The sequence below is a fragment of the Centropristis striata genome, chromosome 9 (assembly GCF_030273125.1).
Source record: "Centropristis striata isolate RG_2023a ecotype Rhode Island chromosome 9, C.striata_1.0, whole genome shotgun sequence".
Classification (NCBI taxonomy): Eukaryota; Metazoa; Chordata; class Actinopteri; order Perciformes; family Serranidae; genus Centropristis; species Centropristis striata.
This window is the reverse complement of record NC_081525.1, coordinates 17119969-17144876: the sequence shown is the minus strand read 5'-3', so window position 1 is coordinate 17144876 and position 24908 is coordinate 17119969. Positions and strand designations below refer to the sequence as shown.

General features: G+C 38.8%; 1 protein-coding gene across 1 annotated transcript in view; it reads left to right on the top strand.

Moving 5' to 3' along the window:
* The window catches only part of atp10a (ATPase phospholipid transporting 10A), a 53870-nt gene extending 30549 nt beyond the window's left edge, over positions 1–23321 (top strand). The window contains exons 13-21 of the mRNA XM_059341686.1: positions 1022–1206; positions 3573–3927; positions 8862–8938; positions 11430–11555; positions 12116–12316; positions 13288–13368; positions 17114–17218; positions 21148–21335; positions 21507–23321. Of these exons, the coding sequence (XP_059197669.1) occupies positions 1022–1206; positions 3573–3927; positions 8862–8938; positions 11430–11555; positions 12116–12316; positions 13288–13368; positions 17114–17218; positions 21148–21335; positions 21507–22089 (1901 nt within the window). The 3' untranslated portion in view covers positions 22090–23321. The remainder of the gene's footprint in view (positions 1–1021; positions 1207–3572; positions 3928–8861; positions 8939–11429; positions 11556–12115; positions 12317–13287; positions 13369–17113; positions 17219–21147; positions 21336–21506) is intronic.
* Positions 23322–24908: the final 1587 nt, after the last annotated feature.

Below are 24908 nucleotides of genomic sequence, written 5' to 3'. Positions count from 1 at the left end.
ATGTTGATATGCTGTTGTTTTTTACTGACAATGCTTTATCATGAACAACAAATCTATGCTAAAACCCTAGAAATAAAAACAGGAAACATCACTATCAAAAAAAAGTTTATTCAGTTTATGCAGTAGCTGATTTAATTTTTTATGAAATGAGTCAGATTTTTTAATGTTCTTTTTACAATCTGAAAACAAAAATCTATGTAAGAAGAAAGTGTCACATATCTTATAGTGGGGCGGCATGGCTAACCCTTTTGTTCGTTTTGTGATAAAAGCACCAAATTTGGTACATATATAGCTTAATATATTTAGAAGAAGACTGGATATTGGGCCATCACATATTGGCATTCTGAGGACCACATTTGCTCTACAGCCTCCATCTGACAAAAAAATGCACAAAACAGTTTTGCACAAAACAATCTTTTTTCTGATTCTCAGCACAATTTAATACAAGTATAATATAATGAGTTCGTAAAATTGTGAATGAGTATTTTATTTGGTTCTCAGGCTTATAAGATGTAGATTATGTCCATTGCTGCACGCGGATCCAATGGGATAGGAAAGTTTAACCAAGTGGTAGACATTTTGAAAAAAATAGCTGCCATGGCAACCAGGATATGAGATTGTGATGGCCCAATATCCACTTTTGTTCCCAATATGTCTATTAACACATATGCCAAATTTGGTGCTTTTATCAAAAAATGAACTATTTTTATGATATATTGAGATATGCTGCCCTACTACTATCAGTTATATCACATTTTCATTTCTTGACACTGGGTAGATTATTTTGGTGCTCTCTTTACTCAACTCAAGATGGGACATTTACATAAAGTTTTGTAATTTAAGTTTCCAGATTTTGGCTTTGATTTTTAAGTCTCAAGCATGAATATAATCATAAAACCATAAACCATATAACAGCAAAAACAGGTTTAAAACTTACTTTATATGTTTTAATTTGTATACAATACTGTTTTGGCTCGCTGATGTTGGAGGTCTTGTCACCATCATGCTGCTTCACCCACAGGAGCGACGGGCATCGAGGACCGGCTACAGGACGGAGTGCCTGAGACCATAGCGTCTCTGCGGAAGGCCGGCCTGCAGATATGGGTGCTGACGGGAGACAAGCAGGAGACGGCCGTCAACATCGCATACGCCTGCAAGCTGCTGGACCCCGAGGAGGAGATCCTGACACTGAATGCTGATTCTCAGGTGAGGAACAGAAGCTTTTCACTGTTAAAGCATCCAAGACTCTTTGACTTATAATACAAAAAGATAAGATATGACTTTATTTATCCTGCAGTTGGGAAATTTAGTTGTCACAGCAGCTCAAAATACAGACACATAGATATAGAAGACAGAATAAGAATATAAAAAATCAGACATATACATACAGTCATGGGAAAAATGATTAGACCACTCTTGTTTTCTTCAATTTCTTATTCATTTTAATGAGCCATTTTCCATGGTTTTCTTGATAATAACCAAAATCATTATCAAGAAAACCATGGAAAATGGCAAAATGTCAGCTCTTAAATTAAAAGCAATTTTTGTTGATATCATTATATTTGTCCAAACAAATTAACCTTTACCAGGCATTAAAATGAACAAGAAATTGAAGAAAACAAGGATGGTCTAATATTCTTATCCATGTGTATATTCTATTCACATTCTATACATACATTTCTGCTATTTGGCATTTATTATTTATGTATACTTTTGTTGTGTTTGTTTGTTTTCCTGAAAGTACTTTGCATTTTACAGATATCTCCCATTGGAGAAACTATATTTTAGCAAGTTAAATAGGTTGTTGCCTGTTGTAGTATGAACATCAATTAATAATATATTTAACTATATGCAGAGATATACACAGTATAGTATACGTGGTATATGACATGTATAATATAGAAAAAATACAGAAAGCTTAATATAGGTCTAATGTGGTCAGATATAAAAAGAGATGGTGCAAATAAAACAGGTAAAGTGATAGTATAGTAAAAATGTCACTTGGGCTGAAAACAAAAATATAGTTAATGGGTTAATAAAAAGAATGATACAGTTTTCCTCACATTGTATAATCTATATATTCTTAGATGAACAGTTCAACATTTTGGGAAATGTGCTTATTTGCTTGCTTGCAGAGAGTAAGATGAGAAGATCACTCACATGTCTGTACAGTAAATTGGACCGTATGAATTCCAGGAAACAGAAAAACATGGAATTGGATCATGAAAATTGAATCAGCTGTAAAACAATTTATAAAAATCAGGGTTTTTTCCTACCGTTATAAGCATTTTTTCACAACACTAAGACGAATGAACAGAAGCGAAAAAAAAGTGTTTATGCAGTGTTTTGGTGTCTTTTACGGGCACGCTACTTCTGTACTCTGCACTCTGTTTTGGTCTGGGGTTCATCTTCTAATCCTTACACACAGTCAGGTCGAAGAGGTTCTCTCACTGATGGTCCATTTCCTTAAAATAAACTGACAGCTGACAGCTTTAGTAGCTTGAAAAATAGCAATATGGGGCACTGAATTGGTGGAATTGACTGTTTAAAAGACCATAAATTCGGAGTCCGTGGCGTCAAATTCAACCAGCGTACAGATCTCTTACCAGCTGGATGACAGCAGCTCCCTGTGCTGCAGCATGGAGGAGGACAGAGCTAAGTTTACCTTTAATCCAGACAGCCCCACAGTTTAGGGTTAGGGTTAGGCTTACGGATCAATGCTTGCTTTGAAAAAGCGTCAGCTCTTTCCCTCACATATTCTGTCTTAATAGACGAAGGGCAGCGTCCAATGCGGGACATTTGTTTACAGTGCTGACAAAGCACCGTGTGGAAGCAAACCAAACCAACTTCAACTTCAACTTCAACACTGAATCACACCAGAGTCCACCAGACTTTATATGTGAAAGCAACCTATGAATTCGGTTCTATGAATTCTGGATGATTGTCAGGCAGTTTATTGTATTCAGAACAAGCACTGTATTGTAAGTTAGATACAGCGACAGGTTAGTAAGTTTTTCGTGGTATTTTCGTTCGAGTTTAACTAGGTTTCATGTCGTAAGGGCATATAGTAGTGATTGCATTAGCCACGAAGTGACGATGGGCTTGCTGGTCACCAACTGCCTTTAAGAAGAGAACGAACTAACATTTTCTTTGAACAAGCACTGTGTTGTCAGTTAGACAGAGACAGGTCAGCAAGGTTTTCATGGTATTTTCGTTCGAGTGTGAGAGAATTTCACTGCTATTGGTATCGACTACTAAATCTCTGATATAAGGTCCCAGTTTACTGTACAGACTTCAGAGTGGCATCGATGTTCCCTCCTAACTCTCGGCAACACTGTGTGAATATGCACATTTCCCAAAATGTCAAACTATTCTTTTAACATAATATTGTCCTTTTCCTCATTGAAAACAAAAACCTTATTGGAGAACGAGGTTATTTGAGGACCAATGATTACTCTGTGCTGCTGAAGCATCTGTCTGCCAGATGTGAAGCAGGTCAGGCAGTTTGATATTAAGCAACTCAGCGACCTGATCCTGAACTCCAACCCGCTCTGTGCCTGTCTCTGAACCAGGAGGCATGCGCGTTGTTGCTGGAGGAAAGTTTACACTACATCCAGGCCAAATTCCTCTGCAGCTCTACAGACCAAGCCGCCAAGATTTTTCACGGTAACTTTGCACCCTTTGAGATCTATCCCTCCTCATCCCCGTCCTCATCCGCCCACACCACTCCCTTCATGGTGCACCGGCTGGGCCTGGTAATTGATGGGCGGACTTTGGCCTATGCCCTGGATAAGAGTCTGGAGGATAAATTCCTGGCTGTAGCGCGGAGCTGCCGCTCAGTGCTCTGCTGCCGCTCCACGCCACTGCAGAAGAGCATGGTGGTCAAACTGGTGCGGAACAAGCTGAAGGTCATGACTCTAGCCATAGGTGAGTAAAAGTTCAACATCCACTTTGACACACACACACACACACACACACGCCTCTTTTTATTTGAGCTATTGATGCGGATTCTTTCACAGGCTCTGACTGCCAGTGTGAAAAAGTGCTCATCACAGTAACAACTGTGCAACTAAAATGCATGTGTAGCTCTTTACATTTTTCATGAAAACTTTCAAAATTGTCAATCAGTAAACAACAAAACCTTCAAAATCTTGCAAATGGATTTCTAGTCCTGTTCTGGAGAGAAACATGTGGAAAGTGTTTTTGGTGTCAGATATTGATTAACTGAAGTGTAAAAGGAGCTACATTTAGGGAAATTCTTATCATGAACTTGATTAAACTATAACCTGTAGTCTTAAACCCGAATGCTATCACTGGGCTATAAGTAGCGTTCAAACAGATCCAAACACGCCTGAGTCGCCGCACACAGCTGCTGACAGGACAAATAACACCAGAAAAATGCTGGAATGTCCTACAACTTCACACAGGCATAGTTTAAATTTCAAACTCCTACTCCTTTATCTTAAGACTCACTAAGCTTAAAAACCTGATCATGCTTTTGACGCAGCTTCATCATTAGGTGCTCCAGTTCTGCTACCAGATTATTTTCCAGGTGTATGAAGAGTAACAGGAACCAGCATCAGAATTTAATCAGATTTCCACAAAAGCCGCCAGGGGTCCTGAAATGAAAAAACGATCACAAAAGACGGAGTTTGGAAGCGTCGTGAAATAGCTTGGGATCATGGGAGTTGTTGTCTTAACCACCATTATGGTCAGCTTCTCCCAGTTAAGTTTCCTTCTGTGTTTTTTGTTCAGGAGGTTTTTACTGGGAGCTTAATTATCCACGGGGCTACACGGTGGTGTAGTGGTTAGCACTTTCACCTCACAGCAAGTGGTTTTGAGTCTGGCCTGCAGCTCTTCTGTGTGGAGTTTGCATGTTCTCCTCGTGTCAGTGTGGGTACTCTGGCTTCCTCCCACAGTCCATGCAGCTTTGGTTTAACTGGTGACTCTAAATTGCCCGTAGGAGTGAATGAGAGTGTGATTGTCTGTCTCTATGTGTCAGCCCTGTGATAGTCTGGAGACCTGTCCAGGGTGTAGCCCGCCTCTCGCCCAATGTCAGCTGGGATCAGCTCCAGCCCCCCACGACCCGAGTTCAAATTCAAATTCAAAATTACTTTATTTATCCCCAAGGGGCAAATTCAGTTAGTCTGTTAGCTCTTGAAGAATGAGACAGCCTGGTGGCTGTTGGGGCGAAGGATCATTTGAATCTCTCCGTCCTGCAATGGAGAGAGAGGAGCCGTCCACTGCTGCCAAGCATTCATAAAGGTCCATAAACGTTTTGTGTAGCGGTTGATCCGAATATTTCAAGATGGCCTCGAACATCATTAATTCGGATAAGCAGTTCAGGATAATGAATGAAAGAATGAATTATCCACAACTGTCTCCAAAACAAAAGGACCAGGTTTCTTTGACGCTGTTTTCGAGACACAGGATGTCCCTTAATTAAAATTATAGATCTCGAGGTTTGAAAAGTGTTGGAAACATTTGGGATAATTAAAGTACACAACCCAACACAATTTATATTACAGGTCTAGTCGTTTATTAATGCACCAAAGTGAATCACACTGTTAGTAAAAAAAAAAGCTCTTTGGTAACACCTACTGGCAGCCACCAATATTATTTGTTTTGTCTAGAGGTGGTAATGATAGAGTAGGTCTGTGAGCCCTTTCAAGTTCGCCACCCAGATCTATCCTGCAGGTCCAGGACGGCCTCCCAGTCAAGTGGTACTTTATGTACCAGCTGGTCTGGCAGTGTGTCCAAAACCACAAGTCAAAGCAGCGGATAATTCTAGTGTCAGAAGCTAAGATATTGTGGCCACTGTAACAAACAAAATATTCATCATTCAGTGAGCTCCCATAGATAGATACTGGTACAACTAAAGGTACATTTCTTTGGACAAATATAATGATTACAACAAAAATAGCTCATAAGAGTTCAATTTAAGAGCTGATATCTAGCCATTTTCTTTTTTTTATATTAACCAAAATCATTATCAAGAAAACCATGGAAAATGTCTTAATCAGCTCTTAAATTAAACTCTTATGAGCTATTTTTGTTGTTATCATTATATTTGTCCAAACAAAAACAAAACATTAAAACGAACAATAAACGGAAGAATTATTAGACCACCCTTGTTTTCTTCAATGACGTTAGATAGTTAGTTAGTTAGTTAGTTAGTTAGTTAGTTAGTTTACATACATTGAACATACATTAAAATAAACTTAACCTATAAATAATTAAGCTATGATTTATATGAATTTACATTAAACCTTTGCTAAAATATTTAAACCTTTGCAGAGAAATTGGACATTACTGTTCATTTAAACATTTGCAGGAAATGAAATTAGATATTGTGCAGATATATTAAACATTTGCCAAGATGACCAGGAAAATAGTGCAACACTGTCAGAAGACCCTGCAGCAGCTACTAGTCATTTAACAGACATAATAAAGCTCCTTTGCTTTGGTGTCAATACGAGTTGACTTTGAATGAGGTGCACACTCATCATGCAAACCTTCTGCAACCCTTGCTGTGAGTCAAAACAATATTATTTCAGGGCACCTTTGTAATTATACCCTTTGGCTTAATGACGCTGTAGCGTAATTTAGGTGACATGAGAATGTCAGTGTGACTTACGAATGTCTTTTCCCTGTTTTCCATTTATTTGTTCCTGCTGCGCTCAGGAGGTTTCCGTTTTTGCCAGCCAAGCGGTTTTCTGTCATTGCTATGTTAGCAGTAATGTGGAGGAAACAAACACTCTTTTATTATACATCTCTGTGGGGACAGAATGATGGCGGAGCTCTAATATCTATAGGTACTTTAATAATATCATTACAGCACCACGTTTCAGACCTCAGCTGCTGTTACACCACTGAACCTCCACCTACTGCAGTCTATATGTAAATCATAGCTGCAAGGAAATATCAATACACTTAAGTATCACAATGGTATATTTTGTGATACTGCATTGATTCTCAAAAACAACATTTTTTAATAGATTACATACAAAGATTTGCAGCAGATGTGATGATGCTGTTGTGATATGATGTTGGATGTTAACAGTGGTGGAAAGTAACTAAGTACATTTTCTCAAGTACTGTACTTAAGTACAATTTTGAGGTACTTGTACTTTACTTGAGTATTTCCATTTTATGTAACTTTATACTTCTTCACTACATTTTAGGGGCAAATATTGTACGTTTTACTCCACTACATTTAGCTGACAGCTTTAGATACTTTTTTCAGATTCAACATTAAAAAATACCATGATTTTTATGATTACGCATATTGCTGCTTATGTAAATGCATCAATACAAATAATCTTGTAATATATTTAGAATATATAAAACAATCTGAGTGGGTCCATTCTGCATGACAAGTACTTTAAGTACTTGATATCTTGATGTTGATAGAAGTAAGGTTTTGACGCAGGACTTTTACTTTTACTTCACTTTCACAGTGTGGTATTAATAATTTCACTTAAGTAAGAAATCTGAGTACTTCTTCCACCACTGGATATTACAGTGACTGATAAATGCAAATGGGTAGTATACTAAAATTGACCAATATTCTGTCGATACCTTTTAAAGGGAGCCACTTCCCTTTTTTTTCTTTCAAATGTTATTTCCAAGGTGTAGGAACGTTTAGTCAATATTTGTGAACATGAGCAACTCTCTGTCTCAAAGCATCGTTTTAAAGCATCCGTACTGAAAACTAAGGAAACAAGAGGTTTGTTCAATATTTTATTAAAATATGAAGTAAATAACAAAGCAAATCAAATAAGATGAACATAGAAAAATATAAAAACAATTTACAAAAACAATAACACTGTGAACTACTTTACAGTCCTGAGTGTTTCTGCTGTTAATGTTTTGTTAACTAGTTTATTGAACTAAGTTCCATTAAGGAACAACTTGTTTTTCTGTAAGTTTTCATGTCCCACACTCTTGAACGCACCGTTCTGATGTTATTGAATGCACCATACCTGCGTGTGAATTGCCGTGCTGTGAATGTTATTTTTCTTTCTATACAGCAGCAGATAGATTGCAATTTCCTTTGCTCTTTCCCAACATTCACCTGTACATTCTACAACATTCTACAACATTCTATTTCGCTACCCTCAGCTCCGCATTTAGTTCCACGTTTTGCTCCATGTTTAGCTCCATGTTTGATCTTTCTGTTTACTTCTCTGCTAACTTACAAACGGAGCAGGAAAAGGAAAAGACTATGATTGGCTGTTGTCACGCACATTTCTGACACCTTTGATCGAGTAAATATGCTCACAGCTGATCACCGCAATCGACCTAACATTTATTGCGATCACTAATCACGATCATATAATCGCCCAGGCCTACTGGAACAGTATTTGCCTCCATTTGAGCGTTCACCACCAACCACCTCTCACACTGAGCCGACGTTACCACTCCAGTCATGTTTACTATCAAGACAGCAAAACCCACTCTGCCCACCAACACTCATCTCCCACTCCACCACCTGTGCTGGCAAAGAAAATTATCTGCAGCCCTGAAAGTAGAGCATAAACAAAAACACTGCTCGTCAGCTACCACAGCAGGCCTGGCTCTGCCTTACCAGAGGGACAGTTGAGCTAGTGAAAGGTACCTGGCAATAGCAGCAAATTACAAACACACAAAGCTAATTTAACAGTTGAAGAAACTGACATCTCTGTAAACGGTTGACATTTCTTCCCACATACAGAACAATACAGATCTGTCTTGCCATCACCACGCTCAATAAAGTCCCTTCTGCTCCCCGGCTGCTGGCAAACTGATGCCCTGCTGATACAGTTTATGTATGAATGTGTCTTGAGGCTGTGTTGTAATTCTCTCTATGACTGTTACAGGTGATGGGGCCAATGATGTCAGCATGATCCAGGTAGCGGATGTGGGCGTAGGCATCTCGGGACAGGAGGGCATGCAGGTAAGGAGAAATCAAACTGCCTGAAAAGTGAAGCCAGTGTGGAAGTGCCTTAAACCTGCTTCTCTATTGGCCAGCAGGGGGCGACTCCACTGGCTGCAAATAAAGGTAGTCAGATTCATTGATTTACTACCACAGTAAACATTTTTCAGAATCGTTTTGTGATCTCAATCGGTAGTTTCAAGTCTTCTTTAATACATCAGCATGTTTGTTTTGCAAATGATGGTCTCTTTTACAGTAAAATAGACTTGTTTAGCTTTAGGCTGTGGCTACTATGGATGTCACAATACCTATCAAAACATTTTGTAGTCCATATTAAAACCTGTGCAATTCCAAGGTTTTCGATATAATTTTACATTACATGTCATTTAGCTGACACTTTTGTCCAAATTTGATTAGAGAATAAGATTTAATACCACAGTAAAAAAAAATGTTAACAATAAACTTAATTTTATTTTGCCTGACTGTCGGAGATGGTATTAAATATCTGGAAGACAGTAAACTGGCGGTCATCCAAAATTCATAGAACCTTAGTTCCATCTGTAACTCTCGTTCTGTTGTATAGTTGTAAGTTGTATAAATCTTTACCGACGGTCACACTATGTGGGCGTGGCATGGCGGCAAAATATGGCGTCTCGCCATCTAACACCAGACTGGATAACTTGACCATACATTGTCCAATCCGTCCCAAATTTCACACACGTGATAAGGGTCGGCCCTGGACACACCCACATGTCAATATTGACACACAGTCATAGCGCCCTCTGCTGGCTACAGGAAGTAACATGTTATACACCAACCCCGAGCACAGTGGTAGGAGACACGCAATTTGGTACGCATAGGGACTGAGCCCACATCGCCGCGCCCGACGTGGCCTCCCCCGACGGCTCCACTCTGCTCGGTCCCGTTCAGTCCTGCTTGCTGGCCTAGTTATTGTTGTTATTGTCATTATAACTTGTTGTTGATGTTATATATATGTTTTTTTTATTATCAGGTTATTACTTTCTTATAACTATGACATTTTAGGTGGAAGATTTAAGCTGTTATCTTTATCATTTTATATAATTCTAACTGTGCAAATAAATAAACCTAAACCTAACCTAAATTCTAGTTTTGCAAACTCTCAGAATGGTTCAGGTCAGGATGGGTGGTTGGGCACCGAGTCTCATGAGAGTTTTTTGCCAGTTTTTGAGAATCGCTACTGCCAAAATGCCAAACTCTAAACAGTAGTCCACAAACCAATGGGTGATGTCGCGGTGGCTCGACCACTTCTTATTTACGGTCTCTGAGGGAAATCTGGAAACCTTACGGGAATGGGAGGGACTGATAAAGAGGGTGCCACAGAGAGGGGGGAGGGGATGGGGCTGTGATTTGAAGGGGATCGTAAAAAATTGCAGTATGAGAGATCTGAGAGGTTGAGCAGAGCGAGGGGAGCTATGGGATAGAAGATAAGGGAATAAGAGAAGACACTGGCGTTCTGTAGCATAGTTAATGGGTTTTCATTACTCTTAAGTGTGTGTTTCAGCCCACATCCATACACATCCTCTAAATAGGATTGCTTGTGTGTTGCTGAGTCAGGAAGCTTGTCCCGTGTCCTGCAGTGAAGCACTACACTTTATGGGCGCTTTAGTCTCGACTCCATCCCCACCAGCCTCTCTCCCTGCTCTAAGGTCATGGCCAATGCCACGACCACGGCAGTTGACGGCAGCATGGTTAGAAAAGAAAAGGAAAAAAAAAAGCTTGGTCGACCTCCCCCTGCTCATTTCTCTCAAACACCCTGTTCCAGAAAGCTGATCCTGCATAGCAATGATGGAGATTCCCAATTAACTTCCAGGGGAGGCTTCAGAGGCGCGCTGCTGTGTAGCACATCTGTTAAAGTCTCAGTATCCTCTCCTCACCTGGGTTGCTAGATTAATCATTGTTAATCAAATTTGCTCTTAATGAGACAGCGGTCACTCCTCGGGATCCCACAGCGTGCTGAGACGCACATTTCCGCTTTCAGGCCAGCACACACTGCATTATGATTAACACACCTTTCTTCTATCAGGAGCGCACTCCCCATGTAGTCGTTACAAGGCCGTAATTAGAGCACAGCAGAAACTAAATTGCCGCACAATGAGGCATCTGCTGTTATTTTTCTTGTTGACAGCTAATGTTGACAGTTGAGACGTGTCATAAAGGGTTAGCGGTGCCGTTTAAAATGTAAGTTATAAACCCGGCCGGACTACAGGGAGGGTTTTGTTTTAGATGTTGATGGATGAGACTGACAGCTTCCTGCTGCTGTAACAATGAATCCCAAAAGGGGGACAACTCGTTTAAGGGTTATTGCTTTGGAAAGATTATACCCACTAAAGATTCATTAAAAAGAGGCAGGCGTGTGTGGCAGGGCCAGCCATTTCCACCAGTTATTTCCTAATAACACACAGGGCATGTGTGTGTTGATGGTGTACCGGATGGAGGGGATTGAATGTTGGGTCTCTCTGGTGTTTTGCAGGCGGTGATGGCGAGTGACTTTGCTCTTCCATGTTTCCGGTATCTCCAGAAGCTCCTGCTGGTCCACGGACACTGGTGCTACTCCCGACTGGCGAATATGATTCTCTATTTTTTCTACAAGAATGCTGTAAGCTTTTTTTTTTACTTCCGTAAATACTCATCTCAAAGCAGAAACAAATGTTAACCAAGAGTTATATGTAATCATCTTTGGAACCCAATTCCGCCAATAAAACAAAACAAAATATGTCTTCAGGAATTAGATTAAATTGGGCAACTAATAATTGTTCTTTCATGTCAGAAGCAACTATTTTTAGAAAAGACAAAAACCACTTAAGCAAGCTTAAAAACTTTTTCGAATTTTGGTCTTTCCATCAAGTTTTTTTCATGCGAATCTTCAAAATGTGCATACCATGTGAAAACACTGCATAAGGCTTCCGTAGGTCACAATGAGAAACTTAAGCAACATACGATCTGATTATTTTATGATTCTAAATTGTATATTTGTTATTATAGTGACTTACAGGCTCTTTTTTTCTTATCACATTGACAGAAAAGGGGCTTCCATAAATATGTGATTTAGATCAGTTGAACAATAAAATTGGAAATGATTCCCCCAAAGTGCTGTCTTTTCATGTTCTGTCCTGCCTCCTCATGTGAATTCACCCCTGTTATCTTTTGTTCCCACAGATGTTTGTAGCGCTCATCTTCTGGTATCAGTTCTACTGCGGATTCTCAGGTTCAGCCATGATCGACCAGTGGTATCTTATCTTCTTCAACCTGATGTTCTCCGCCTTCCCACAACTCATCACTGGCACTCTGGACAAAGACGTGTCAGCAGAGACCCTCCAACAACTACCTCAGCTATATGTGAACGGCCAGAACTCCGAGGTCCGCTCTCCTTCTGTATCTGTCCCTATGTCTGTGTTCCTCTGCACTTTGTGTGTTTTTAAGGAGGCTGGTGGTGAAAAGGAAGAAGCGATAAATGGTGGTTAAGAATTTGGTCGATCACGTAGAATTTTTAATCGGCCTGTGTATTTTTTTATTTTAATTTTATCTGACTGCGTATCAGTACTCACTGAACTGAAACACAGCCGAGCGTTCAGTTCTGCAGCCGTACGTCAGTAAGCCAATGAGCTGAGAATTAAGTTGGATAAAGCTACAGTTTGCTAAATGAAAGTTGCAATAACAATTATAAAACACACAGAAATACAAGAGTATTAATTTTAGCAAAACTAGCTCTCTGTATAAAACCTTGCTAGCATGAATCACTATGTTTAATTTTATCCAAAACTTATTTAAACACAAAACACACTTAAATCTGCAAGATTACTGTGAAAGCTAACCTCATGCCTCTTCGGGGATTAAAACATGAAACGTTGAACTTCTTGACGTTGTCTTTACAGTTTAATCTCAGTTGAGTTAGTTTTAGGATCGAAAGGAAGTCTTTTTTCTTCTTTTCAAAACAAAAGCATCCGTTATCAAAACAGGCTTTTGCATAGTACTGTATATATATATATATATATATATATATATATCTTTTATTTTGCCCATGTATACATGTTTTTATACTAAAACTATACTATGAAAACATAGCGATTAAATGATTGTTAATCATTAATTGATTGTTAACATTATAGATGCTTGAGTTGGCAGGTTTCTTCCAAATGCCCATCCATACTTCTCACATATGTTTGTAATTATTAGTGTTTACTACATACAGTAAATGTTTGACAGCTCAGCTTTAACCTTATGATTCATGGCCATATTTTTCTATCATGCTACACTTCGGTATGATCTCATCTTCTGCTGACTTAGTTGATGAGGTTCATGACTGTAAATCTGTGGTTTTTATCTTTCAGGAATATAAGCCATATATGTTCTGGATGAACATGATTGATGCCTTCTACCAAAGTCTGGTCTGCTTCTTCATTCCTTATTTTGTAAGTCTGGTTTTAATTTCCTTCAACTCATTTTCACTCAGTAGTTCCTTTTTGCTCTTACAACAAACACCATTAACTACGGTCATTAAGTGATCCTGTTTTACATATATTCAATTGAAAACTTTACTAAGACATTGTATTTTATGTTTAAACTTATAAACTTGATTCTAAATTTGATGCCTGCAAAATGTGTGTGTTTACCGAAGTGCTCCTGACGTCATGTAGTGATGTCCTTTTACAAAGTGATGTTGGTTTTTAAGACTTCTTTCTTTCTCTGAATCTCTTAATGATGTTATGGATTGTAGATGGTGAATTCCCTAAATTTCTAAAAAGTTAAGTATTCCAAAAATGAATGATAACACTTCTGTATTACTTATGACTTCAGTCACCATACCTGTTTAATAATATCTTCTTTAATTCAGTCCCGTTAGCATCGAAGGCAGCATTAGCTGGCTAACAGCTACTGTGAATGCTAATAATTGATAATTTATAAATAAAATAAAACGAGAATTACACTCACCAAACAAACTGGAGCATGGGCTTCTTATAGAGCAGTGGTACAGCTCACCACACAGCAGGTGGTGTTAATAGTCCGATGTTGCCTTTCTGTGGGGAGTTTGCATGTTCTCCCCGAGGATTCCCTTACAGGGGCCTCCCACAAAGACATGCAATGATCCTGGTCGCTATAGTGCCTCCCTCTGGTTGGTCGGGGCGCCTGATGGGAGGGAGAGGAACCAGTAGGAATAACTTCATCCTCCCACGCGCTACGTCCTACCGGGGAAACTCCCCCCGTCAGGTGACAAGAAGCTGTCTGCTAACCCCCCATGTCATGGAGGAAGCATGAGTCCAGTTCAGGAGATCAGCATATCATCATTCTCAGGCAGAAGCTGAGATCTCTGCACATTCACAATGTCTCCTGTTGGCTGTTAGCAAGCAAATATTAGCTATATGTTAGCAAGCTAATGTTAGCTATATTTTAGCAAGCTAATATCTGTGTGTTAGCAAGCTAATGTTTACTAATTTCCATTTTTAACCTCCTAAATTCATTTTTTTTGGTTTGTCAGCTTGTAAATACTTTGTTCTGGTTCTTTAACTTGTTGGTAGTGCATTTCACAACGCAGCAGCTTTTAGACATTTTCCTGTTGTTTGCTAATGGACAGAACCGACAGGAGGCTCCATCATTCAATACAAAGCTAACGGGGAGCCATGACTGTTTTCCCCTCCGGTGGGGGCGGGGCTGAAATGCGCTTTATCTCTGTAACTGACAGTGACGTATGCTGTCGCACCATAGACTGTATATAAATAATGGACATAGTCACCGTGACGTCACCCATTGGATTGTGAACTGCCCGTTGGAAGCATCGAGTTCAGCGTTACACTCGTCGCCATCTTGCGTCACGATCTTGTTTTCCATACGAGGAGCAGACCATATTTGGACTGTGGAGGAGCGAGAGGGATCTGATCACTGACTACACGCCTCTCTACACCGACTGAGCATCCCGACTGAGAGAAGTCGCTGCTAATTCATGTTAGCATTAATTGGAGCATTAACTGGGATGTTAGTTTTGGCTAGCAAAAAACAAAAATAAAATGTACGTTACTTACCTCAGAAAAATGAACAGCGACTCCTTGGAGCGTCTGTTAGTCCAACCAAACGCTGAACGAGACATTTTTACTGAACAAAACGTTCAAATAAACTGTCATTAAGTGAAAATACACTGTGAAAGGGTCAAAGTTATGAGACCAAATCGGTGAACGTCCTCTTTTCTATCTATATAACGTTATATATAACTTAATTGACACGTTTCTGTGGAAACGCATTGCTCTGCTTCTCTCCTGGTGACGGCTCGCCTTGTTAGTGACCTGTCAATCAAAGGTAGCCACGCCCCCAAATCATATGATTATTTATCTTCTATTTTAAATGGGGCCATTGTTAGAACTATTGACATCAAATTGTCTTGAAGATTTTTTACTAGCGATTGAGGTAATAAATCAAGTGAGAAGTTTTCAAATTTTGCACTGAAATGAATGGGCAGATTTTTTTTTAAGCCAAACTTAGCACCCCCTGCTGGAATTTTCGGTAGAATGCAGGCTTAAGGCACTTCCTGGTTTGCCGCCTGGCTCAGACACAGGGTACGGTCGAATAGTCAAAAAAATCAGCTCCTAAGTCCTTTCCTAACCACTTTTCCTTAACCTCAATGGAAAACGTCACGGGGTCAAGGAAAGATGGGAAGGAGAATTCATGAGGAGTTAGGAGAAGACGATCGCGGTGTTTAGAGAATCCGACTGCACTTACACTTAGTCTACGTCATCACGCGACGGCGAATGTTGATGACGTCGAATGTCGTGGTGAAACTACAATTTTCCGAAGATGGACTACAAAAATCTGCGTTCTCACGAATATTAGGTGATTACCATGATTGGAAATGAAATGTAACAAAAAAGAATAATAGACCACGCCAGTCACAAAAGTGAAACAAAATGGTGATCACATTGAGAAAGGTTGATCATGCACCTGTCCATTCATATTTATATACAAAATACCAATAGGTATGATTGAATGAAAACTGATAAATCATGGCACATTTACAACGTTGAGTGCTACAAAGCCACTACTGTACATGTTATTATTATGCTTTTAAAGCATACCTTTATTATTATGTGTCAGATCTTATTCACATATACACAATCTATAAAACTGCTAAGAATTAAAAAAAATAAAAATAAAATTGGATGAATTGAGATCCTGTCATTATTCTTCATTTTCAACGTATTGAACTGTCTTTATTAAGGCAAGGGTTTCAGCATCTGTGACTAAAGTTCAATTATTTCAATAAATTATATTCGTAAAGGCAGAGACACTTAACGTTCAAAAGGAGGAAATAACTAATGCAAACTGATGCAACAAATTTATGACAAGTTCTTATAACATCATATTCATACATTAAACATATAATTAAATTAAGATGAAAACACATCAGTAACTTACACGACGATCTGCGGGATTTGTCAGTCATTTTGTTCGTTTCTTCTCGTGACCGGTCGGCCTTAAATGCTGCTACCGCAAGGAATTGTGGGACGGCATTACCTCCTTTCCTTTCGTAAAGGATGGTCCGGTGTATCCTATGCTAAAGGAGATACTAAAGGAAGCATTGAAGCTCCTTTCCTTAACAGTTAGAGAATTCGAACAGCTCTTATCATGGCGGCTACGATAATACTTCCGGGTCATTTCACTCAGTTAGGAAGGTTCCTAAGCAAATTTGACTATTCGACCGCAGCCACAGAGATTGCCGCCTGTGTCGCACAAGTGAAATCCGGAGTAGATTACGCCCTCTGCTGTTGAAAAATGATATTGCAATTAATTTTTCATATCAAATGGCTTAAATCTTTTTACCTGTCTCACTATGCATCTTTGTATCCCTATTTTGTAGGGTTTTTAATTGAATATGTGTCAAAGGATTAGTACATTATCACATTATGTTATTTATGTTTTACACAGCACCCCAACCTTTTTGGAATCAGAGTTGTACTAACTCACCTCCCTTCTTCTTCTTCTTCATCTTCTTCTTCTTCTTCTTCTTCTTCTTCTTCTTCTTCTTCTTCTTCTTCTTCTTCTTCTTCTTCTTCTTCTTCTTCTTCTTCTTCTTCTTCTTCTTCTTCTTCTTCTTCTTCTTCTTCTTCTTCTTCTTCTTCTTCTTCTTCTTCTTCTTCTTCTTCTTCTTCTTCTTCTTCTTCTTCTTCCCAGGCCTATGCTGACTCTGACGTGGATCTGTTTACATGGGGGACGCCCATCACCACCCTCGCTTTGTTCACCATTCTGGTGCACTTGGGCATTGAGACCAAAACCTGGGTAAGGGACCTCAGTTTAAACTCATTGATTTCAATACTCAAGTTTTATCCCTGGGAAAGGCCTCCTCTCTTTCAGCGCTGCTTTTTCCCACTCAAATCAGCATCTAGTTTTGTGAGAGCAGTGGTGTGAAGGCCAACAGCCACATGGCTATTTAACTCCAGCTGATTAGATTGAACCAGAGAGCTCTGCAGCATCAGAGCCTATATATCAGCCTGACAGCGTGTCTGCCTCTGTCCAGGCCCTCTGCAAACTGTCTCCATTGCACCCCAGCACAGTGCCCCAGAGCTCCAAACTACCTGTTTATTTTCCCCCCACATTCCCTCCATGTTTGGTTTTATTCTCAGGTATCCACGCGTGGTTCTCGTAAACGGCCCGGGAGTCTTGGTCATGAGCCATTTTAGATTTACGACCCTGCATTGAATCAGAGTCTTTTCCATTATGCTGAGGCTGTAAATTTAGCCTGACAAGTTTTGTACATGAAAAATGTCCTTTTCACTAACTACCTTCCTGGACGTAATGCCCCCCTCGTGCAGAGACGTGTTCTTACTGAGCGGCATCGACCGAAGGTAAACATTTCCAAATGCTCCGCTGGCAGGTACTTCATTCTGTGGCTGCTCAGGAGCATAATGCATGCATGATTGGTAAATGGCTGTGAAAGTCAATTAAAGGCATTTGAGATGACAGCAGGCAGCGAGTTTGGTCTCTTCCCCCATACAGTAGCTGTGAGGCTGTAATTAATTATGTGCTTCAGTGTGCGCTTGTGTGTGTGTGTCAGGAGGGACAATACTCCAGTGGACCATTTTATAGAATTCACCTTGTCAGATGTCTATCAGCCAGGCAACTCATGAAGGCCTCAGGGTGACACAAGGGCAGTGTTTCCTGTAACTGCCTAAACTCATCAAAGAACACAAGAATAAATATCTCCCTATAAAAGGCCTCTCATGTTAACAACTGTGATTGCATTTTTTTGGTTTTATTTACCTGCTTAACACTCTGAACGGCAAACACTTTCAGGGCATTTTTCTGCTGCTGTCACATTTTACTCACTCTGGCCTTTTTTTAAACTACAATATATAAAGTCTGCAGTTTGCAGTATAACACATTAGATATAATGCCATAAATCATTAAAAGAAAAAACAAGTTGAATTTCTTTAATAATTTATTTTACAAAAAATGGAATAGAATGGATCTGTATATACAAGTATTACCTGTATTGAAAGAAAATATAGGCTCCACATGCTCTGAAGTTGAACTATTTACATTTTTACAACTTCTCTTGACCTCTCCTCTCTGCTCTGTGTAAACAGCATCCAGAGGCTTTTGACAGTTTTTGTCATGTGACTGTATGTTACAGCCGAGTCATTAACGTTTCTTTTTAACCTATGGTTTGTTTAATTTTGAGAAAAATATATATATATTTTTATTTTGTTTTATTTTATTTTTATTTTATTATTTTGATAAAATATCACTATGTTAAGCTTAGATTTGGTTATTTTTTTCTAAAGGAAATTTGAAAATCAGTGGTGTAATTCTGGTAAAAACAATTTTAAGAAAACATGCATTTTAATACCACGGTTCAGAGGTTTAAAGGATAAGTCTGTTTACATATAATGCAGGTTTTAATTTGTTAGTGGGAGTCATCAGATCTGGTCTGTCGCAGCATTGATTCCTTGTCCAAAATGGTCAAAAAATCAAACAGGATGTAAACAAACAAGTTTTACTCAAAAACTATATTTTTGCACATCTCAATGTCTTTTTCAACCCCCTAGTTGTATCACATCCATTTTTATATTAACAAGAAATAAAATGACTGTGTCATATGACCTGGTTGCATCTTGGGCACGTTTTCAGACTCACCAGGTTGCTATTTTAGCATCAAATAAAAAAAAAAAAAAGATAAATCCAATGTACAGTATATGCTCTATCCAACAAGTTTGCCATATAAACTTTATAAAGTCAAAGTCAACTTTATTGTCAGTTTTCCATACGTACAGGACACACAGAGACTGATATACCGTTTCTCACAGTCCCATGGTGTGATAATAAATAAAATTAAATAAATAGTCATACATAAATGTGTATACAGTAGTGTTCAAAATAATAGCAGTTCAATGTGACTAACCAGATTAAAACAGGTTTTTAGTATATTTTTTATTGCTACATGGCAAACAAGGTACCAGTAGGTGCAGTAGATTCTCAGAAAACCAACAAGACCCAGCATTCCTGATATGCACGCTCTTAAGGCTGTGCAATTGGGCAATTAGTTGAAAGGGGTGTGTTCAAAAAAATAACAGTGTGGTATTCAATCAGTGAGGTCATCAAAACAATAAACAACACAGGTGGCGACTCAACTGTAAGAAAATAGTAAGTATTGTGCATATACAAATGTGCAATGGGTATCATAGTACAAAAAGAGGTATATTGTTATTGGATGTGGTTATAAAGAGATAATGTGTTGTGTTTACAGGTGGTTCTCTTGCACCCAAGTGGCCAATAAACAATTAATGCATCTTTAAAATGACATATATTGTCTGTCTGTTATACTGTCAACATCTATGTCATTTTAAAGACTTACTTACTGGCTCTGCAGTAATTGTGTCAACAAGTTTTCCTGAGCAACATGTGACTATTACTGACACTTGGCTGCACTCACTCTAAACTCTAATTTCTAAATAGTGTGTCAGATAGTACGACTACGCAGAGGTTTGTTTACAGCATCTGTGATAATCTGTTCCGCTCTTTCTGACTGTGTGGTGGTGATTTTATTAGTCATTTTAGTATCATAACCTACAGTCTGGCCAACACTTAAAAATAACACCCAGATTACTAAAAAAAATATTTACCTTCAAGACTTGGATGGTTTCCCAGTATTGGTGTTCATTATAACAGCCACAGCATTATATCAGAACACTTTAGTGCCGAGTTTAACAGAGCTAATGCTAATTGGCTAATGTGTTTATGACTTCGTTCTTATCATTTGGATCAGAGAAAATAGATCACCAGACTTTTTTCTCACTTGCCTCTCAGGTCTTCCATGTGGACTTTAATGTTACATTGTTGTAATACTTTGGAGTGGTTGACAAATAATCCCTACTGTCTGTGGGTTGCATTGATGTCAACCTTCACTTCAGCCTGGTCTGTTGTTATAAAATCAAGTATTTTCCCAGATAAAGAAAAATAACTCCCAATATATTCTAGAAGTGGGAATCCCCAGAGGCCCCGCTATACGATTTTATCCCGATACTTGAGTCACGATACTAATATTATTGCGATTTTAAGCATTTTGTGATATTGTTAGTATCACTGTAACTGTTTACCTGCCTTTTGTGTCCACAAAATTAAATTCAATCAAGAATTGTTTTGTCAAATAAGAGACAATTCTCAGTCTACTCATCTCACTTCAGTCTTTTTATTTCTCCACAATGAGAGTCAAACCCACAGACTGACCAACAAAGTATTCAGTCAAACTGAACTGAACTGATATCAAACAATAACTGCAGCATTTTCTCAAACTTTCCTCAACTTCTGAATCGATATAATATTGCCAGGCAAAACATTGCGATGCTATACTTTACCGATTTTTCCCCCAACCTCTAGAAATAAGTATTTAAATTTTACAGTTACAGTACACTATCCCCACTCCTCTCTATTAAAGGGGTAGGGACAGTCCAAAATATATTAGTATACAACTGTACAGTACAACACAACGTATCTCTGCCAAATCCAAAAACTAGTATCTCCAGTATATTCCTAAAAGTGAGCCCGCTACGGTGATAATACTGACAGTCTGCCGGCTGTAGAAACACTAAATGTCGATACTTGCCGGCCATGAATCGGTATTATATTGCCATGCAAAATATCATGATACTATGCTATAACGATTTTTTGCCCCCACCTCTAATATATTCCCTTGTCTCCTTCCCCTGCAGACCTGGATGAACTGGCTATCTATCTCCTTCAGTATCGCCTTATTCTTCACAGTGGCTCTGTGCTACAACGCCTCCTGTCCGACCTGCTACTCCCCCTCTAACCCCTACTGGACCATGCAGAGGCTGCTACAGGACCCTCTCTTCTACCTGCTCTGTGTCATCACTCCTGTAGCAGCTCTGTTGCCCAGGTACGCTGTGCTTGATTTGTGTTTTGACTGAATGCACAAACACGTTCCATCAAATATTTACGACCCGTGCAACGACTTCTATCTGTACCAGATGTCTTTCATGTTTATCCCGAGAGCGCTCGTCTCTGGAATAGCTGCCTCCTGATATCTGGCTCTGTTTTTACTTTCCAGATATTTCTACAGGGCGTGTCAAGGCACACTGTTTCCCAGCCCGGTCCAAGTTGGAAGACAGTTAGATAAACTCCCCGCTGAAACCCGCAGGAACATTCTGAGCCTCAGCAGGGTCAAGGTGGGGTCGCCGCTCAGCCCCAAGCCTCCCTTCCTGTCCCCCACCAAGACTTCCCCTAGGGGTTGCAATAAAAAGGACCAGAGGAGCTTCCCCGTTTTACAAACACACGAACAGGGCCGGAGAAGCCCGCCGGGGCCCACAGACAGTGAGAAGGGCCTCTCAGATCTCTACACATCAGAAAAAGACACTCTTCCTTACACCAAAGACGCTGCTAAGCTCTCGAGGGAGCCGCAGCCTCCTCCCACCAAAGACTCAGAGTGTCCCGATAAGACTTTAGAGGCGTCAGATCTCAGTCTGTCCTGCTGGATCACCTCCACACCTCTGCTCTCACCGGCAGACAGCGTCCAGCTGAACCTGCCCCCCGACGGAGACGCACGGTTTGTCAAATACACGAGGGACCACACGGTTCAGCCAGCACAGAGGACAGAGCAGGGGGCAGAACAGACGCTGCACACCGCCTTGTGATGTCTTACAGTATGTTACACAAACTCCAATTTGCACGATATTTTTTTTAAAAAGTCATATTTTTATTGTATTTTTCTTGGAGATTCTTTTATAAAAGATGCTACAGAAGCCCTGAGAGACAAGTGTGAAAAAAATTCTGGTGATCCAATTTTTTAAAAGTCTGATCTAAAGTGTTTTCTCTCCTGTGTTTATGACAGGTAAGAAAATGGGTTTTTTTTTTTTTTTTTTTTTTAAATCTGTAAAACAGGTGGAAAGAATGGATAATTTTTCTTAGTTTAAGAAATGTATATATATATATTTATATAAACAATATATAAGTGAAAACAGGTTAAAAACATTTTTTCGACATGTGAAAAGGTGATTTCTTTAATTTAATTTTTATTTTCTTACAAAATGAACATCAGAGTGAACAGACTACTCAAAACAAGATTGTGGAAGGATTGGGACCAGGTAGGAGAAAAAAATAATCAGTTATATAGTAATTTTTTTTCACTATGCAGTTCGAGAAAAAAGGTGAAATAGTGAGAATAAAGTCGAAATTACAAGAATAAAGTCAAGATGTCAAGAATAAATTTGAAATACAATTTTGAGAAAAAAATTGAAATGACGTGTATGAAGTAAACTTTTTGTTTTCGGTAAAGTTGGAAATATATTTACAGATTTGTGTCAATAAGTCATCAGAGGAACATTGTTTTCTATCCGAACAGTTAAGTAGACTGCAAGCTACAACCTGATTTTCGTAAATGTCATAAAATGAGCAATAACCACAATATTTAAGGGTCTAGTAGTACTAAAATCCTCCTACACATAAATAAGCTATTCGTGATTGTAGGCTACATAATTGTTATGGGGAAAATCTGCTTTTATATCATTAATGTGAATTTTTTTAGACATATATCGTATTATATTATATATTGCATACGTGTTTTTTCTCAACATTGTATTTTGACTTTTTTCTCGAACTTAATAATGATTTTTTTTTTCACCTGCCTGGCCCTAATCTTCTTCCGTACTAGTTATATAAAGATTGATATAAAGATGTAATCATGACCAAAACGAGTCCAGCGCTGGTTGAATCCACATCGGCAGGTCTGTGTCCATCTTGTACAGTCATGAAAAAAATTATTTTGACCGCTTTTTTCTTCAATTTTATGTTCATTTTAATGCCTGGTACAACTAAAGGTACATTTGATTGGATAAATATGATAACAACAAAAATAGCTCACATCAGCTCTTAAATTAAACTCTTATGAGTTATTTTTGTTATCATGATATTTGTCCAAACAAATGTACGTTTTGTTGTACCAGGCATTAAAATGAACAAGAAATTGAAGAAAACAAGGGTGGTCTAATATTTTTTTCCATGACTGTATAAAAAAATATCTGTTTCACTATCGTTCTGCAATTTTCAATACTAAATTCATGCTCCTAGACTCCGTCTCACTCCCTCCACAGGGTGTTTTTTCTTTCTTACTTCAGCGTTCGTGATGTTTTTTATTTTCCCCGTGCCGGATGGGCAGTATATTTGGCCCACGAGCCGCCTGTTGATGATCACTGACTTAAAGGAATTATCAGTAAAAAAAACAAAAAAACTTGATAGTATGGATCAGCAGTTTTTTTTTTTTTTTTTTTTTTTTATCTCCCTTGCCTCTCATTGCTTCTGTAATATACCAATAGGTACTTTATATTTTGGATGTTTAAATATGTCTTTGAGGTTTTGAAGATGAAAGAACTGGAATGTCTCCTGTTCGGGTTTTTTTCTTTTAAATCCTGGAATTTTTTTATATGAAAGATGCATCTCACGAGCTGATCAGGTTTTGATGAGTAGAGACATTCCACTGCTGCCTGATTTGGGAGTTTATTGTCTTTCATTCTTTCAGCTTCACCTGTAAATGAACACCAGGATCAGAAGCCACTGGTGCCTTGAAACAGTGTTGATAAGTTTTTATAAGTTTCCACAGAAACATGTGTGAGTGCCAATTCTGAAAGAGTTTTATCTTTACATAAATTAGCAAATAGTGGCATTGGCTCAGTGCGCATTTCAGTCTTATTGCTGGATTTGCAAATGTTTGTTTTGCTCATTTTTAAAGACTGAAAATCCTGTTTGTAACTATTCTGTCGTACAGTACATTCCACTGAAGAATCCTGAGAGTTTTAGATATAATCATGCATTATGAGAATTAACCAAGAAGCTTTAATCCTTTATACAACAACAATCTACCAGTAATGATGCTCTCTGTGTGTGTGTGTGTGTGTGTGTGTGTGTGTGTGTGTGTGTGTGTGTGTGTGTGTGTGTGTGTGTGTGTGTGTGTGTGTGTGTGTGTGTGTGTGTGTGTGTGTGTGTGTGTGTGTGTGTGTGTGTGTGTGTGTGTGTGTGTGTGTGTGTGTGTGTGTGTGTGTGTGTGTGTGTGTGTGTGCGCGCGGACTCAATGGATCTGTTTCAACAGTGTCATATGGTTTAAAATGAAAATAATATAGTTTGATATTGTGGGAAATACATTTATTTGCTTTATTACAAGGAGAAACATGACACGATACGTTGGATGTCTCAGGCGAAAACGTTACGAAACGAAAGGTTTTCAGGAAATGAAAAAATGCTATCATGACATGTTATTATTATATTTATTTTTTATTATTTGGAGCTATGATGTTTTGCTGACAGTTTGATAATTCTGTGGAGTTAGGGTGTTAAGTCACAAGCTCTTATTAACACAGGTGCATCTCAATAAACTAGAATATCATAGAAAAGTTTATTTATGTCAGTAATTCAATTCAAAAAGTGGAAATAACACATTATATAGATCCATTACACACAGAAT